Source organism: Ipomoea nil, unplaced genomic scaffold (genome assembly GCF_001879475.1).
Source record: "Ipomoea nil cultivar Tokyo-kokei standard unplaced genomic scaffold, Asagao_1.1 scaffold2167, whole genome shotgun sequence".
Classification (NCBI taxonomy): Eukaryota; Viridiplantae; Streptophyta; class Magnoliopsida; order Solanales; family Convolvulaceae; genus Ipomoea; species Ipomoea nil.
The window spans coordinates 713551-733107 of NW_017618595.1; the positions used below are offsets into that span (position 1 = coordinate 713551).

The 19557-nt window shown below is 33.0% G+C and overlaps 1 protein-coding gene across 1 annotated transcript; it reads left to right on the plus strand.

Annotated features, from left to right (window-relative positions):
- Nucleotides 1-12259: 12259 nt before the first annotated feature.
- Nucleotides 12260-18227, plus strand: LOC109150036 (synaptotagmin-5-like). Its single transcript, XM_019298008.1, has 13 exons — nt 12260-12552; nt 12684-12788; nt 12888-12938; nt 13063-13183; nt 13489-13610; nt 14476-14577; nt 15071-15145; nt 15356-15435; nt 16024-16174; nt 16263-16493; nt 16754-17044; nt 17342-17455; nt 17751-18227. Exons 1-13 carry the CDS (start codon nt 12448-12450, stop codon nt 17895-17897), a joined length of 1695 nt encoding a protein of 564 aa, XP_019153553.1. The 5' UTR covers nt 12260-12447; the 3' UTR covers nt 17898-18227.
- The last annotated feature ends 1330 nt before the right edge of the window (nt 18228-19557 follow it).

The following is a 19557-nucleotide window of genomic DNA, read 5'->3' on the forward strand; positions in this document are numbered from 1 at the left end:
CGAAGGTCCCCTCCATTGTTGAGTTGGTCTCGAAGGTCCCCAGGCCTCCCGTTGTTGAGCTGTTATCAGAGGTCCCCTCCGCGATTGTTGGTGAGTTGGTCCCGGAGGTCACCTGAGGCATTGCCATTGTTCACGTTGCGGGAACCGTGGGAGCTGCGGGACACTATTCTTTCAAGCTTGCTGTTGAAAGAGGAATGAGTTGTGTGTGTCGTCGCCTGCTTGAGTGTTGGACTCAAGCTCTCAATGAAAGCACCAATGACGGTAGTTGGTAAATATGTTACCGGGAATATTGTTATCAGACTAATAAGTGACAATAGTATTTGCTTTTTGTTTCAGTACAGTATATTGGACGTGTCCTCCCAAGCTGAGGGGAGCATATACTTATACAAGGGTGCTAACGGTAAAAACATGTGACATAAATGGGGAGCTAAGCCTTTAATTCTCTCTCATCAATGGTGGCTTCAATGAATAAATGTGACACGTGTTGGAATTCTGTCCATTGGGTTTCCATATGGTGCCGGGTCAAATATGGCGCTGGGTCAGATGCCCACTTATGATCCGGGTCTGGTGTCAGCTCTATTATCCTGTCAATAATAATAACTAGTTAAATATCAAGAATTACGCGATCAAATAAATGCTAGGCGAGAAAAAAAAAAACAATAAAATTATAAAGAGCCAAAAGAAAAGAACTACAAAATAATAAAATTTATTTAGAACATAAAAATTTATCGTTATTATCTTAAAAATTAAAAATAGTACATTATAGTCAAGTTTTTCTTAAAAAAAGGACCTAGCTTAGGTCATTTGTCCCAAGTTGCTAAACCTGGATAGTCCAATTTAAAATGGTCCAATCTGATTAGTCTAATGACGGTCATGGAATTGAAGTCACTCATTCAAGAATAGTCATACTCAGCTATTAAATTTTTTTTAAAAAAAAAAATTAAATAAATTTCATATTCCGGCTGAAATTGCCAATTTTTCCTGAGATATATACATCTTATTGGTTTTCAAAACCTACTCCGAACTTGCACAAATTTTTTTTTTATAATTAACTTTGTGGAATTTTAGGAAAATTGAACACACACACGCGCACGCGTGTGCGCGCGCGCGCGCACACACACACACACACACATATATATATATATATATATATATATATATATATATATATATATATATATATATATATATATATATATATATATATATATATATATATATTATATAGAGAGAGAGAGAGGCGAGTTCAGGTGCGGCGGTGTCTTACGGTGCGGCATCACCAATAGTTCAACAAATATACACCATCAACGTTAAGAAAATACACCACAAAAAACAGAGGAAAATTAAGTACGCATCACCAAACACACACCATTAGGTGTGAGTAAAAACACCATACACTGTTCGGAAATACACCATTGAGGGTGGTGAGTTATATGTTGTATTTTTTTGGGTCTGTTGTGTAATTTTTTTTATGTTTTATTGCATTTCATTGTGGTGTGTTTTCCTTACACTATTGGTGCATATTGTTAACTGTTGGTGTATTCTGAAATTCCGCCGCACCGCCTCACGGAAAGACCCCGCGCATTTGAACTTTCTTTTATATATATATATATATATATATATATATATATATATATATATATATATATATATATATATATATATATATATATATATATATATATGTAGCTTAGGCTTTTAGTTGAGATGGAGCACATGCTTCAATTTGGTATCAGAGTCAGACCAAAGGTATGGGTTTGAATCTCAGCGCCACTCGTAAGTGACTACGGTTTACCGGTCCACGTGTTGCTTGGAACCCACCGCACACGTGAGGGGGCATGTGAAACTTTTAGTTGAGATGGAGCACATGCTTCTATTGTCTAACAATAACCTCAAGACTATAACTACTCTAATATATATATATTAAGCATGTCCCTATATTGCACACAACACATGTTTAATATACACGTAAATTTAATATACACACATCATAATGTCTAATAAACACACGTACGTTTTTAAATTTTAATCCCTCCAATTAATCTCATCATAATTCTCAAAAATACAAGTAACATATTTGTATGGATTATTGATGGATGAATGCACATGGTGAGGTATAACTAAGTGATGACAGCATGATACAGTCTCAAAATTGTCACTTATAAAAAGATTTCACTCACTTAAAAACCTTAGCTTCTTCTCTTCTCAATTAACAAAGATGGCTTTTTCTTTTTCTTCTTCTTCTTCTGTTCGTTTCTTTGCAACTGCTACACTATTGGTGATGCTCCTCATGGCCTCTGGTTTGCTCTCTCCCTTTCGATCTCTATTATATATATATTTCTTCTTTTTAAAGGATGAATTATTTTGAACCAAACTATCACGGGGCCAGGTTGTTGGCTGGTAACCACAATATAATGTTTTAAATTTAACTCTCAATCGATCGGAAGCAGTCTTCTTGATTTGAGTCATCGGCTATAAACAACATAAGTTAGTTTAATTTTTTTCTTCTTTCATATATATATATGATGCTGAGAGTGTTAATTCTAATTCTGCAGAGACGGGAATAATGGCTGCTCGTCCCACACCCAATAGTTATGCTGTGCAACCGAATGTACCATGCGCATGGTGCATACGATGCAAAACGACGTCGTTTTGACTAAAAACGCGCGTCCCACTTTAAAAAAAAAATCATGTTCGATTCTCGGCAATAGCATTATTGTGGATATATAGTTATGAATTTCTGGATATATAGTTATAAATTTGTGGATATATAGTTATGAATTTATGGATATTTAGTTCATTCATTGTGGATATTTAGTTCATTCATTCAATATGGATATATAGTTATGAATTTATGGATATATAGTTATGAATTTTTGGATATATAGTTATGAATTTATGGATATTTAGTTCATTCATTGTGGATATTTAGTTCAATCATTGTGGATATTTAGGGTGTGTTTGGTTGGTGGTTTTGCCCATGGGAATGGGTATGAAAGTGATTGTTGTTGTTTGGTTGATAGGTTTTTAGAACACTACTATGGGTTTCGAATACCTCATCAATTAAAAAACTCATACCCAAATACAATAAGGGTTTCATTCCCTTATTCATTCTCAAGCACTACTATTAGTAACCATTCCCATTCCACTCTACTACCAAACATGTTAAATACTTTCACCAAAACCCATTACCATTACCAAGTATTTGATACCCATTCCGATTTTGATTCCTATGTGTGAACCAAACACACCCTTAGTTCATTCATTGTGGATATTTACTTCATTCATTCATTCATTGTGGATTTTTACTTCATTCATTCATTCATTGTGAATTTTTACTTCATTCATTCACTGTGGATATATAGTTATGAATTTCTGGATATATAAAAATGCTATTGCCGGGAATCGAACCTGATTTCTTCTTTAAGTGGGACGCGCGTCTTTTTAACCAAAAGAGCGCCGTTTTGTAACCGTATACACCTTGCAAGGTGCATTCGGTTGCACAGCATAATTTGCGTCCCGCACCACGGCCATGCTCGTTCCAGTTCAATGGGCTGTAGTCTTTTTGGGCTGGGTATAGATATGGTTTTGACCCATTACTATTATTATTAGAAGAAGAAGAATAAGAAGAATTACATCTAATATTGAAAATTTATATTTCATATTTCATTTAATATGTTTATTTTATTTATTTAAACTATAATTACTATTTTTAATTAGATTAAAATTAATCATAAGTTGACTGATTATATTACAAAAAGATTTAATCCTTAAAGAAAAATAATTATTTATTTTTTGGGTGGTAATGTTTCTTGGTTTATCTATTACTCCGTAATATTTCTGGTTATTATTAAAAATGGACTATATTATACGTAATATTTCAGGTTGTTATTAAAAATGGAATATATTATATGGATCCATATATATATATATATATATATATATATATATATATATATATATATATATATATATATATATATATATATATATATATATATATATATATATATATATTAGTTTTTTACGCGCATTGCGCGATTGGGATAATGCCCAATGCTTTTTTTTTAAATAAGTACTTTAAAGTATATTAAGACAGGATTATATTGAAATTGTTCATGCATAGATAATTAAAGGTTGAATTTGCGTATTTAAATAGGTAATTCTTCTCCCAAAAGTTGAGTCCCCAACCCCAAGGGCCCCCCACACTCCGACCCGACAGAGCATTGTGGGAAGTTGTAAATCACGGTGACTCAATGGTTCAGCAGACAGGGCCAAATGCTGATACGCACAAGGAATCTGCCCACTTTGGACATAATTCCCGCACTGCCGCCGCCGAGGTTCAAACCTTCGTCTCTTCTCCCAAATACTACCCACTAAACCATTGAGCTAAGCCCGTGCGGGTTAAATAGGTAATTCTAAGTTTACAAATGCAAGATAATATAGTCAAGATTGATTATAATTGTCAATAAAATAATTGTATAGGTATCGTTGAAACCAAATACGGGACATAAGGGAGAACAAATAAAAATTAGGACATAAAATATTAAATATATACTAATATTGTTTGAGGAGATTCCGACATTAGGATTTGTGGTTAAGTTCTATTAAGACTTTAATATTAGAATTAGATTAATGGTGTAATTATAATTCTATATTAGCCGTTAATATTAGAATTAGACTAACGGTGAACTAACGGTATTTAACGGAAAAGTTAAATGGATAATCATATAATTAAGGATAAATTAGAAAAACATTAAAAAAAATTAAAACCTGAACAATTTGAACCATTCATTTGATTTAATAATTTGACGGTCATTTTTTCTACCCAATGTTAATAATTAAATAAATTCGTTGGTCAAATCCGCTAATATAATCCGCTAACTACTGATTGTCAAACAAGGACATTGCAAGGTAGTTCCTACTTCAATTTGTTGTGTGATTTGAATACTCTCTTTGTCACAAAATCTCTCAAGTAGTTAATATGGTTGGCTTTAATTAATTATATATTTTTTAATTTTTTCATGGTATTAATAAAATACTTGGTAAATAAATATATAGCATTATTTTGTATTATAACTTTGATATTTAATTAGAAAAATAGTGCACAAAAAAGATAATAGACAATGTAGTGAATATAATCAATTGATGAATTTGAATGTAAAAATTTTTACATTTGAGAAAAATAAAGACAATATAACTAATGAAAATATTTCTCTTAATTAATTTATTGATAATGAATAATTTTTTTTCACTGAATTAAGACATTGTAAGGACAATGTAGCGAATATAATCAATTAATAAATTTGAATATAAAGAATTTTTATATTGTAGAAAAATAAAGACAATATAACTAATACAATTATTTCTCTTATTTAATTTATTGATAAAGGCATTGTGGACACATAATTCTAAATTAAAGAAATGCATATGTATTATTTTTGGTTGTAACTACTAAATTATTATTTATATATAATAATTTAATAAGAGTAAAATAGAGTACTAATTATGCCAACTTTGATTGGGATGGGGTTCGAACCTAAGACCTTTTTTTTATTGAAATCAATGAGTAAGTTAACGGTGAACTAACGGCAATTCTTAAAATTTTAACGGAATTAGTAACGGTGTGTGGGTATTTTAGGAAATTTTAGTGTAAAATTTAAATCTGATCAATCTTTTAATTAATCTGAGCCATTCATTTGATTAAAATCTGTGACCGCCATTTTTTCTACCCATTATAGGCCTAACTCTCTTGGGCTCTTATTAGTATATATATATATATATATATATATATATATATATATATATATATATATATATATGGATTGGGCCCAAACAAAAGATTATTTACATGTACTTTAACGGCAAATTATACCGTGCACCAATGCGCATAATGTATTGTGCGTCTTAACCAAAACGACGTTGTTTTGACTATTTTTTTAAAAAATATATATATATTTCTCGTTTCTACTGTTAAATTAAAAATTAAAAAAAAAAAAATCTCTGTTTCGAATGTACATAAACTCATAACAGAAAACATATAAACCCATAATAGAATACACATAATCTAACATAATACATAATACACATAAACTCTTAACATAATACACATAATCTAACATAATACATAATACACATAAACTCATAACATAATACAAATAAACTCATAACAGAATACACATAATCTAACATAATACATAATACACATAAACTCATAACAGAATACACATAATCTAACATAATACATAATACACATAATCTAACATAATACATAATACACATAAACTCATAACAGAATACACATAATCTAACATAATATATAATACACATAAACTCATAACAGAATACACATAACATAACATAATACATAATACACATAAACTCATCAAAGAATACACATAATCTAATATAATACATAATATACATAAACTCATAACATAATGCACATAAACTCTTAATAGAATACATATAAACTCATAACATAATACACATAAAATCTGAACAATAAAACGACGCGGTTTTGGTCAGGGCGCACAATGCATTGTGCGCCCTGGTGCACGGTATAACGATTGCACTTTAACTACTAACATGGTTTAGGCAAATTATGTTGTGGAACCGTGTCCATCTTGCAAGGTGGACACGGTTCTAAAACTGTTCATAATTATGAACATAGAGTTGTGAACATAATTATGAACATAGTTATGAACATATAGTTCTCTAATTATGAATATATAGATTCAATAATTGTGAATATGAAGTTCAAAAATTATGAATATATAACTTTATAATTATGAACATATAATTTAGTAATTATGAACATAGAACTGTGTCAACCTTGCAAGGTGGGCACGGTTCCACACCATAATGTGTAATATTTTATTTTGTACATAATATTCAATAACAAATTAACAAGTTTTGTTTTATAAAATATAATTGTAATTCATTTATTTATTTATGGTACTTCAATTACCTTTATCATAAACAACTTCAAATAATTTTAATAATTATTTATTCATTATAACATTACAAACAAATGTTTTTGTAGCCGTGCATCGCACGGACAATACTAGTTAGTATATATTTTGAGGTTGACTCTTCAACTTTTTTCATTTAAAAAAGAGAAAATTTTAATTTTAGTCATATGACTATAGGAGCTTTGTTAATTTCAGCACCTAACTTTTAAAAGTGTCAATTTAGTATATTGAGTATGTAATTTTTGTCAATTTTGACTCGAGACAAATTGCCAACCAAATTTGGCCGAAAAACCTTAATCCAACATTTAGTTTATAATTTGAGGGACAAAATTGTCTTTTCTAGTATGGTCCGAATTAAACATAGTAACCCGGATCAGTTATCGGGGACGACAATGGAGTATAACCTCAACGGTCAATCGGAGTGTTCGGAGCAGACCACTAGCGCCGCTCCAGTTTTGGAACACTTTATTCCGATGAAGAGCGCCCAGGAAGAGGACGACGAATATTACGAGGAACAATCTCATAAATCCGATAGCGATGTTTATGATGATCGTGATGATTATGTTAATAAAAACAATAATAATAGTAATTCGGAGAAATCGAATTGGCTTAGATCTGTTCAGCTTTGGAACCAAGTCCCAGATCTAACTCTTAAAGGGGTAACTAATTTGTAGTTTAAATTTTTCACAAACCTTTTTTTTAATTCAATTATCACATATAATTTAATTGGATTTTGTTTGTTTGTTTGTTTGTTTATTGGGATTACAGGTGATGGGGTATGGACCCAACGGGCTTAGGGCCCAAAAAAGGAAAAAAATTCAAACCCAGAGAAGGATAGGCCCAAAGATAGACCCAGGTCAAAACGAGGAGTCGATTCGTGTCAGAGGTCGGTGTGAGCGCGAAGTCGGCACGAGTAGGCGGTCGGCCTAAAAGTAGCCGTTAGCATTTAAGAAACCTATTAAAAGGCCCAGTCAAGCAAAGCCGTTGGGAGACCTAGTAACGGCAGCCCAACGGCATTAGAATTAATAAAGGCCCATTATGACCTTTAAATGTAAAGGCTTTTAATTTCCCAAGGAGGATCCCTATAAAAGGGTATCCTCAAAAGCTGTAAAGGGGACGACGGGGAGAAAACCAGGAATACATACAGATTTACAGCTATCCTATTCACCAAATTCTTAATCTCTATTTTTGAAAGGTGAATCCACCAACTAAGGTTGTGTTGGACCTCCTTGGGCCCAAAAACCCAAAAACCAACAATAGGAATCCGAGGAGGAGGTGAAGAGAAATGGGAGTGGCAGAGCGTTCCATCCATTTAAGAAAGAACAAGGCAATGCTGCCGCGCGCGGCGGCGCAACCGCCGAGACGGGCTAAAGTAAGAAAGAAGATAAGGAAAGTCAGTCTCAAAGAAAGCAAAGGCAGTGCTAGTCGCCGGAATTGCATAAGCGTTCTTGCAAAACTCTCACGCTAAACCGGGTTATACTATGCTTAATTCGGACAAGAATAGAAATGATGATTTTGCCCCTCATATTATAGACTTAACAAAGGATTAAATTTTTCCTGCCAAATTTGACAGGAGTGACCAAAATTGACAAAAATTACATACTCAAGGTACTAAATTGACACTTTTGAAAGTCCTAAAACTAACAAAGCCCAAAATTAAAATTTCCTCTTTAAAAAATTAAACATAAAACTTTTATATGATAAAAAATATTTAAATGACAGAAAACCTACTATTAGGGGTCGTTTGGTTCACGGAATGTCAGATTACCTTAGGAATGTTAGATTGCTGGGAATGTTAGATTCCTGTGTTTGGTTAAAATTGGGGTATGTAATATAATCATGTTTGGTTTAGGGTTATGTTTTATTCACACACTATTATATCATAAACATATTTTCATATATTTTAATAAATTTAAAAATTAAAATAAATAAATAAGATAACGGTATCATATATAATTACATGATTTTAAAATATTAACTAAATATTGAACTTGAGAAACAAAATTATTTTATATGCTAACCTGACATAATAAAAATAAAAAATATATAATTACAAAAATAATTATATATATATATATATATATATATATATATATATATATATATATATATATATATATATATATGTGTGTGTGTGTGTGTGTGTGTGTGTGTGTGTGTGTGTGTGTGTGTGTGTGTGTGTGTGTGTGTGTGTGTGTAATAAACTAACATAACCAAGGTTATCTTACATAACCTTAGAAATTGAAGGGAGTGATTCCCTTCAAAATCCTATGTGGAGGGAATGTGACATTCCTGGGGAATGTTAGATTCCCTGAGATAATATGAACCAAACATAGGAATGTGAGCTTTGGAATGTCACATTTCCTTGGTTATGTTATATAACCTGAACCAAACGCCTCCTTACTATCTAAAGATGTGCACGGCTAAACGCAATAGTCGTTCCCTATGAATGCTAGTTCAATTTAACTACAATTATTAATATATATGGAAGTCTGAAAATCTGAATAAGATTGTATAGATTAGAAGTATCATCCGACATTGGTTTTAAAGCATCATTTTTTTTTTTATTATAATAATCGTTGGTGCAAATTAACCAAATAAAATATTATTGTACAAATTAGTGAAATCAAATATTATTGTTTGTTTCTTTTATCCCTATTTACATATCTTGTTTACTAAACTAACTCTCTTTTTTTTTTTTTTTTTAATACTTTATTTACCTTTTTTTATATTCCCTAAATTTATTTTTTTGTGTATAATAATTAATATTTTAATGACATTTTAAAAATATATAAAACTTGATGAATATATTAGGAGTGGGTCCGAATCAAACTGACCCGATATCAAGAAATAAGTAACCCAAACCAACCTCTGGGGTTGGCCTCGTAATCGGCATCATGGCCTCAAGGACTGAGCTCCGAGCTTGGTGCCTGGTGCCCTGAGGCCCACGGCCGAGCTTAGAGCCCAACCTCAAAATTCGGCACTTGACTCGAAAGTGGGCGTTATGAACCCGGTCAAGGGGTTCTAACCGCCAACCCTATTCTTGTGGAGGTAGTTACGGGAAAAGTTATTATAAATGTTTTTCATTTTGTCCTATTAAGATATCAACACTTACACCAAGGCCGAGCTCAAAGCCTGGCCTCGAAGTTCGGTGCTTGACTTGGAAGTGGGCATTATAGACCCGGTCAAGGGGTCCTAACTGCCCACCCTATTCTCGTGAGGATAGTTACGGGATTAATTAGTATAAATGTTTTCCATTTTGTCATATTAAGATATCAAGACTTACATTGTAATTCCATTGCAATAATCATTAATGCAAGATCTTTGTCCTTTCAATTACACGTCTTGTCTTTTATCTATTTTCTTTTAAATTTTAATTATCGGGTTATTTGATTCGGACTATCCGAATTAAATTAATCCATCAAAACTTATTTGCTAATATTATATTAACACTTTAACTAAAAGTCTAAACTAATCTTAGTGCTACTGACTCTGTTACAATGTAGTAACCACAATGAGTCAAAGCCCCCACATTGGGGTTCAAACCTGAAGCTTCTCATTTGAAAAGTCACAGCTATGCCGCTCAACCACAAGACCTTTGGCTATGTGTGTAGGATTATGATGGGTCACAAACACACTTCACATAGTTTGACCTTTGGTTCAATTTGAAATACCAAATTAAAGGACACATTATGTTGCAACTTAAAATTTAAGATAATAATTTGAAGAGTTAATTTCAGTGGAGATCCTTTGTCTTTTGCGATAATTTCAAATTTAGCATCAGATTATCATTTTTGACATTTAACACCATACACTATCATATTTTGGACACTTTTGATCCTTTCGATGACTTTTCTCGTGAAATCCTATTTTAAGCAAGGACATTTTTGTCTTTTCAATTTTTTTTTTATTTCCAAAATAATTAATTCCAGCGGAAGTCCATTGTCTTTGGTGGAATGGTAACAATTTCAAATTTAGTTCCAGACAATCAATTTTGTCATTTTACCGCCATAATATACTATCATATTTTGTACACTTTTGATCTTTTGATGACTTTTTCATGTGAACCCCTATTTTAGGTAATGACATTTTCGTTTCTTCATTTTTTATTTTTCAAATTTTCTGCGCTAGTATTTATTTATTTTTTCTGATTTTCGTCTCTTCAGCTGTGGATTGCACCATCTCCTTCAACCCGGTCCCAAATAGTCCTTCCCCAATGGCGATACTAAGTATGTTAAGACCTCCGGGTACGGGAGAATAATTTTGCACCGCAGTTGGAAAGGTCACGATGTCACCACCCGATCAACTTTAGTCTGATATCTATTATTTTGGTCCATGATTCTCTGAATCATCTATTATATCTGTAGAGCAAAAAAATGAAAAGAAAAAGAAAGAAGTCTCTTCTTTTGTCATTGAAAAATACTTTAAAAAAAAAAAAGATTTCACCTGAAAAAAGTCATCGAAAAGACCAAACGTGTCCAAAATATGATAGTCTGGGTGTTAAATGACAAAAATGATTGTCTATGACTTAATTTGGAAATGCCACCAAAGACAATGGACTTCCGCTGAAATTAACTCATTAGAAAAAAATTGAAGAGACAAAAATACTATTCCCTAAAATAGGGTTTCACCTGACAAATCATCGTAAGGATCAAAAGTGTCCAAAATATGATAACCTAGGGTGTTAAAATGACAAAAGTATAGTTTGAGATTAAATTTAAAATTGTCACTAAAGACAATGGACTTTGGTTGGAAACTTGGAATTAACTCTAATTTGAAGTAGATATTTGTATTTTATATATTATATATTACACTCAACAAATAAAAATAATAAGTTGAATTATTCATTATTAATTGTATTAGGACTCTATCTATGTATTCGAGTCTACATATGATTCCCAATCATAGTCTCCTGGGTTTCTTGTTGTATATATATTTTTCTAAAGGTTGAACCTCAACCCTAAGGACTCTCCTTGTATATATATATATATATATATATATATATATATATATATATATAGGTCTTGTACTCTGATAATCAATTACTGTCCATACAATTCATTACAGTTCTCATCAATTGAACTTGGTATATATACATATAAATAAAATGAATGAATTGATGATATTGTTCTGACACTTGTTGTTCAACGAATATGTTAGATTGTAGTTAAAAAAATAAAAATAAAAGAATTGCCATTTTGGTAAAATGTAAAAGATCACTTTTTAGATGCTACATCCGTATTTCGTGTCGTTTAGATCCTTTAACCAAACGGGTCCACAGCTAGTAAACCGGCCTGTCCGCCTGTCTGCACATGGCAGCGCTGCATTCACTTCTCCTCCTTCTTTCAACTTTTCGTTTTCAGCCGCCCAAATCCTTTGATTTACACGACCCATACACGCTTTGATCTTCACTAAACCCCCAAGGAGGAAAGAATACTTCTCTCTAGCTTGAACAAACTCTGCTTTAATTTTAATGGCGTTCCTGTTTGGCCTTGTGATCGGAGTAGTTGTTGGCGTAGCTTTAATAATCGCGTTTGTCAAATCTGAAAACGCCCGATCCAAACGCCGTGCCGAACTCGTAAGTTGAACTGCTTTGCTATGTCTGCTTATTTATTTTTTTTATGAAGTTTTTGGTGTTTGATTTCTGTTTTTTTTTTTTTTTTTTTTTTTTTTTTTTTTTTTTTTTTTTATTTGAACTTGAACCCGAAGGCTGCTACTGTTGCGGCGTTTGCAAGAATGACGGTGGAGGATTCCAGAAAGATTTTCACCCCGGACCAGTACCCTTCTTGGGTTGTCTTCTCTAAGCAGCAAAAGGTCAAATCTTTGAATTTTTCTTTCTTAAATCTAAATGTTTTGTGTATCTATAGTTGTTTCTAAAATTGTATTTTTTTTAAAAAAAATTTGGATTTTCAGTTGAAGTGGCTCAACAGTCACCTTGTAAAGATCTGGCCGGCTGTGAATGAGGTTAGAATTGTTGGCTACATATAGAGTAGTATTTAAGTCTACAAAAGGTGTTACTATTCTTAGTAATTTTTCTAATTTTTGGTTGTTTTGGTGTGTGTAAAATTTTATTGATTGGGTAATTTAGGCAGCCTCAGAATTGATTAAGATGAATGTAGAGCCAGTTCTGGAATCATACCGACCTGTGGTTTTAGCCTCATTGAAGTTTTCAAAGTTCACTCTTGGCACTGTTGCTCCACAATTTACAGGTTGGAATGATGGGATTTTTACGTATTTTTATTCAATGAATTTCCTTGAACTTCAAGCATGGTGTATTGGGAAGTTCTTTACTTGCCAATTTGATTAGTTTTTTATGTTAACTTGTGCTTGCTGCTACTGTAAAATAATTAGGAGAGAGGAATTCCTTGGTTTGTAATCTGTAAAATCTTGTATTCATTTTCAGAGTTTATGAAATTGTTTTAGTGCATTCGTATAAATAATGGTAGTATTCTCCAAGATGAAGCACATCTGAAAACCAATTATTTGTTGAAGGCCATTTACTTTTTTCCTTTAGGGATTTCTATCGTCGAAGATGGAAGTGATGGTATTACTATGGAGTTAGAGATGCAATGGGATGGAAATCCTAATATAGTACTTGATATTAAGACTTACCTCGGTGTCGCACTACCAGTGCAGGTAACTCAATTGTTGCTTACTTGCTTAATTAGAAGCCCACGAATATACCTTCTTAATTATTTGTCTCCATATCTAAAATATTAGGCTTACTTGTTCTGTGAGACTGATGGTTTTAACTGATGTTAATTTTCTTGCTGATATGTAAATATAATTTCAAAATCTCCACAAAGAATGTATATCTAAACTTGACAAACCCTGTTGAGAAAGTAGTTATGAACAGATACTACATTGTAACAGAGTAAGTAGTATTAAAAAAAACCTGGCAAACTCTGGGACCTAAATATTTTTAGCCCTATTCTTGTAAATCTGCAAAATATTATTCATGTTTTTAGCTCCATTCTTGTAAATCTACAATCATTGTTCTTATCCTGATCCAGAGTATTGATCTTTCTCTCTAGTGTCTCCCATTGCTTGTCAATAGAATTTCTTTAGTGGACTTGCATCAATAAGCCAGTATTCTAGGTACCAATGTACAATCAATCTTTGTCATGAATTTTAAGTTTGGCCTTATCATGTTTAGTCACAACTCACAATGTTAGATAACTATCTCTCAGATTGATTGTACTATCTCACAATGTTAAAATTCATGGTAAAGATTTTCTTATCAGTTATGAATGTGTTGATTGTTTCCTATAGATGTTTCATAGTTGTACAAATAAAATTTTTTTTCCCATTCTAATGCAACTCTTTCTGTCGTTCATTAGTGGGTCATAGTTTTGTGTTTAAACATGCATACATAAAGTCATCATTTAAACAATTAATGACTCTATCTTATGCCACTATGTATGTGCACCAGCGTATCTTGTTAGTTACATTGCAATTTCGTATAAGTTCACTACATGTGTTGTAATTCTGCTGTGTATAGGTGAAAAACATTGGTTTTACTGGGGTTTTCAGGCTGATCTTTCGTCCACTTGTAGAAGAGCTTCCTTGCTTTGGAGCTGTATGCGTATCTTTAAGACAAAAGGTGATATAAACTTCTAGCTCAATTTTAAACACTCATATCTTTAGACCATACAACTTGTTTTTTTTTTTGGTCAGACCATGAGGTGTCCTGAATAGGCCCTAACTGTAGGAGGCACCTTTAAGCCTGTCATACTCAGTCTAATCCCCATTCGCACCGGGCCGGCCTAAATAAGGGGCAAAGTGCTGGCCAGATTGGCTTTTCCATACCCGGGGGGAAGAGGGGGGGTGGGGGGATTGAACTCCCGACCTCTCTTAAAGGATGAGAGTGCACGGCCACTCACGCTAACCAAGCTGGTTACAACTTGTTAAGTGTGGGCTTAGATACACGAGACAAATCATTCTGCCTCAGAGGCACTAGTACTGAATAAGTCATCATTGTCTAGCTGTACGTGTGTCCAAACCTGCTTAAGTATATGCTGTCATAGTATCGTATCTCACTTCTAAAAAGATTCATGGCTTACGTTTTTTGAATTTATTTTTTAAAATGTATGCAGAAAAAGCTGGATTTTACACTCAAAGTAGTTGGTGGTGATTTGTCGACAATACCTGGCATGTCTGATGCAATTGAGGTTCGGCTAGAATTTTCAATTTAATTATGCTGTTTTTTTTTTTTTTCTCCATTGATTTTCAACTTTCAAGCCATTATACACTTGTTCTATTCTAATTTTTGAGGTTTGCTAGCTTTCTGTTATTCTCATTTTTTAAGTAGTTTGGTTAATACAGTTAATATGTAGTATGATGCGGTCCTGGTTTAACAAATTAATATTTACCTCTTAAAGGGTACAATACGAGATGCTATTGAAGATTCTATCATGTGGCCTGTTCGAAAAGTTATTCCTATATTGCCTGGGGATTACAGGTATTACCACTTCATTCCATCAACGATGTTTTCACGATTTACATTATCATCTAATTTTCCGTCCTTGTGAAGAATAAATCAATAGATTTCTTTTTTCTTCATTCCAACACCATCTTGTCGGAACACCTTGCAGCCTTACCTTTCATCTCATTGTAGCATAGTGCAAGGTGGAAACAACCCAACAAGTTTATCCAAAGAATCGGTTTAAAAGAGATGATGACGAACTTTCAATTGTTATACCATGGACCATGGTCATCTTGCATTGTGGATCATGGTTAAAAAAATTGTATTTGTAGTTAACATATTATGTGTCTATAAGTCTATAACTACAAGCACATAATATGTTAACTGCAGACACATAATTTGAATGTAATTTTGGACTAGGATCCACAATGCAAGGTGGACCCTGGTCCATGGTATTAATTTGCCACGAACATTTGTGTGGGCTATCAACCTACTTGGACTTTGGACCAACTAACATGGGAACAATTGACCTTGGGTGCCAAAATATATCAAGAATTATAATAATATATTAATCTGTAAAAGATTGCTTGTATCTCTAATTTATATTTCTATCTCTTTTTTTAGTGACCTTGAACTGAAGCCAGTTGGAAAGTTAGACGTGAAACTCGTTCAAGCAAAGGGGTTAACTAATAAAGACCTCATTGGGAAGTCTGATCCTTATGCTGTGTTATATGTACGCCCTGTACGAGAACGAACTAAAAAAAGCAAGACAATTGTAAGTGGTTGATGTGTTTCTTCCCTTCAAGAGTTCTCTAAGAGCTATTTGATCGTGTTTTACATAAACGTAATGTGTTGCATTTCAGAACAATGATTTGAACCCAGTCTGGAACGAGCATTTTCAGTTCATTGTTGAAGATCCATTAACACAACACTTAGTGGTAAAGATCTATGATGATGAAGGGTTGCAAGCAAGCGAACTGATTGGTTGTGCCCATATACGATTGAATGAGCTTGAACCGGGAAAAGTGAAAGATGTATGGCTGGAGTTGGTGAAAGACTTGGAGATTCAAAGAGACAAAAAAGATAGGGGGAAGGTGAGAACTAAAATCTACTTTTGGGCTAGAGTCACTCAACTGGGTTATAATGCACATAGGTCAAACCAGACTAAAAGATCGAATCCAACCAATTAGCTAGTCTAACTCATGGCCTTATAAACCCATATGTTCTCTCTTATTTTATCAATGTGAGACTCTTAACATGCTCGAATATATTTTAATATCAGTATTATTTTAAAATAGAGGATCTAATTTGATTCATGTTGTAAATGCCAAATGCTTTGTTCGATTTTCATTAGGTGAACTTGGAGCTGTTGTATTGCCCTTCAGGCATGGGTAATGGGTTTACTAGCCCTTTTGCTGAGAAGTATTCTATGACTTCTTTAGAGAAAGTTCTTAAAAGTAGCACAGAATCGAAAGAAGCTGCTGAAAATGGAGGCGTTACCAAAAAAAGGGAGGTAATTGTACGAGGGGTGCTTTCTGTTACTGTGATATCTGCTGATGACCTTCCCGCAGCAGATCTACTCGGGAAATCCGATCCTTTTGTTGTGCTTACTTTGAGGAAGGCTGGTACAAAGAACAAAACAAGGGTATGTTTCTTTTTGCTTTCCTAGGAAAAATATTCCCGCTTTTGCTCTTAAGTTAATAAAAAAAAGGGATCAAGAAGCCCCTCGGGGCATAGCATAGTGGTTCGTCGCCTGACTTGATGTCACGACAAAAGGCCCAGGATGAAGACACAACTCGTGATTTACCTCTACAGTGACTCTAGGGACGGGGTCCTGGAAATTCTATTTTCCTCATCATAATTCCTATTTCATCTTTGGGTCAATGAAAAGCATAGCTATTATTTTCATGTTATAACATAATTGCTACTCTTTTACTTCTAGGTTGTGATGGATAGTCTAAATCCGGTCTGGAATCAAACTTTTGACTTCGTGGTTGAGGATGGGTTACATGATATGCTAATTCTCGAGGTCTGGGATCACGACACATTTGGGAAGGTAAAAACATTTGGCGTCATTCAGTTCCTTTGCCTGCTCGTATAACTATTAGTTACGAAAAAGTAGTTATCTTTTGACAATTGTGCGATTTCCCTTTCTCCTTTTCTGAGTAATCGTTAGCCTTTACAAGTTCATTATAACGTGATTCTCTTTTTCAATAACATGTACTTTGCTCCTCGTTCGCACACTATGAATTTTTGCACTACTAAAGAATGTCTTAATGAAAGTTTAAATCGATAGTGAAACTGTACTTTTATTATTTTTATATATTATGCTGAATACGTATTGTATGCAGGATTATATGGGACGGTGCATCATAACTTTGACGAGGGTTATATTAGAAGGTGAATATAAAGAAACGTATGATTTAGACGGTGCAAAATCAGGGAAGCTCAACTTGAATCTCAAGTGGACAGCGCAACCTATTTACAGGGACACCTAAGTGAAAAAGCGCAGATCGTGTTATTTGAAATGCGCTCTCGGCTCATCTCGGATTTTGTAGATACTTGCTCTAATGTGTCGCCCGAAGCTCGAAGGATTTATTGCCAATGTAACATTTCGTGTACAGAATAGCTCCATTAATTCTCAGAGAGTTTTATAGAGGCCTAGAGCTACTATACTGGTATAGCCAAAGAGAATAAGAAAGAACTTTGAGAGGATTAGGAAGTATTTGACATTCATGTTTCTTGTGTTATTTCCTCTTTTATTGACTTTAACCTTTTTTGGTTAAATGGTTAAAAGTTGAATACATTGTTTGCTAACTGCACTGGTATCTGCTTCCCGTATCCCATGGATTTTGCACTACCGGAAATTATGGAATTTTCCACCACCTAAAAGTGATTTTAAATCAAGTCGAGAGTAAAAAGTGGTCGGAAATAGCAATAAAGGTTTTTCCGGATACCAAAAGTGGTCGGAACAAGCTTTTTTACTTGATTTAAGATTATTTTCAGGTGGTCGAAAATTGCATAATTTCTAGTAGTGTTGGTCTCGGTCTGGTTTTATTTAGGGGCAATTTTCTCAATTCTTTTATCTCATTTTTAAATCTTTATACTTGAATGTCTTTTGATGAATATTCAATGTTTAACTAAACTATACAATTAAAATATTTTAATCAAAATTGCACTTTTCTACCATCACACTTCAAATACTTAATGTAAACATAAAATCATGATCTCCAACTCAATAACTAAACTAAAAGTGTCACTCTGAAGAAAATTCAAGGACCAAATGTGGCTGCAATAATAACTTAAGGACTAAATCAACTATATTTTTTTGATAACTTAAGGGTTAAAATTGTCATTTTCTAAAAACAAATTAGGTGACATTCACTTATCAAAAAAGTCAAAAATCTAATATTTACAATGCTGATCAAATATTAACAAGAAATTTAGTATTTTACGTAAAAAAAAAAATGAATATATTTTTTGAAACATAAAAAACACACGCATACAAAAATTTCGCTCTACCTATAAAATTTTGGCAAATTATTGTGTGGATCACAGTCTAAAACGTCGTCGTTGAATTTTATGAGTTAGAATAATGTACATTATGAGTAAGAATAATATACTTTATGAGTTAGAATAATGTACTGGCATCTACTTCCCAGATAGTTATACCATGGATTAGGGTCTACCTTGCCAGGTGGACCCAAGTTCAAAATACACAATTTATATATTGAATGTTCACAATTTATATATTAAATGTTCACAATTTACCTTTTACAAAATTGTGAACATTTAGTATGTAAATTGTGAACATTTTCAATATGTAAATTGTGTATTTTGAATATGAATCTATCTTGTAAGGTGGACCCGGGTTCACAGAATAATTTGTCCTGCTTTCCGTATCCCATGGATTTCAGTCTGGTTTTATTTAGGGACAATTTTCTCAAATTTTTATCTCCTTTTTAAATCTTGAATGTCTTTTGATGAATATTCAATCTTTAACTAAAATTATACAATTACAATATTTAACTGAAATTGCACTTTTCTACCATCACACTTCAAATACTTAATGCATTGTCTTTAATGTTAACATAAAATCAGGATCTCCAACTCATTGGTGTCACTCTGAAGAAAACTCAAGGACCAAATGTGCCTGCA

Bases quoted from the DNA above. Each gene is read 5' to 3' on its own strand.
- LOC109150036 (XM_019298008.1), top strand. From the start codon at position 12,448: ATGGCGTTCCTGTTTGGCCTTGTGATCGGAGTAGTTGTTGGCGTAGCT. The intron at 14,578-15,070 runs GTGATATAAACT...AAATGTATGCAG, and splicing joins GCGTATCTTTAAGACAAAAG to AAAAAGCTGGATTTTACACT. The intron at 17,045-17,341 runs GTATGTTTCTTT...TTTTACTTCTAG, and splicing joins GTACAAAGAACAAAACAAGG to GTTGTGATGGATAGTCTAAA.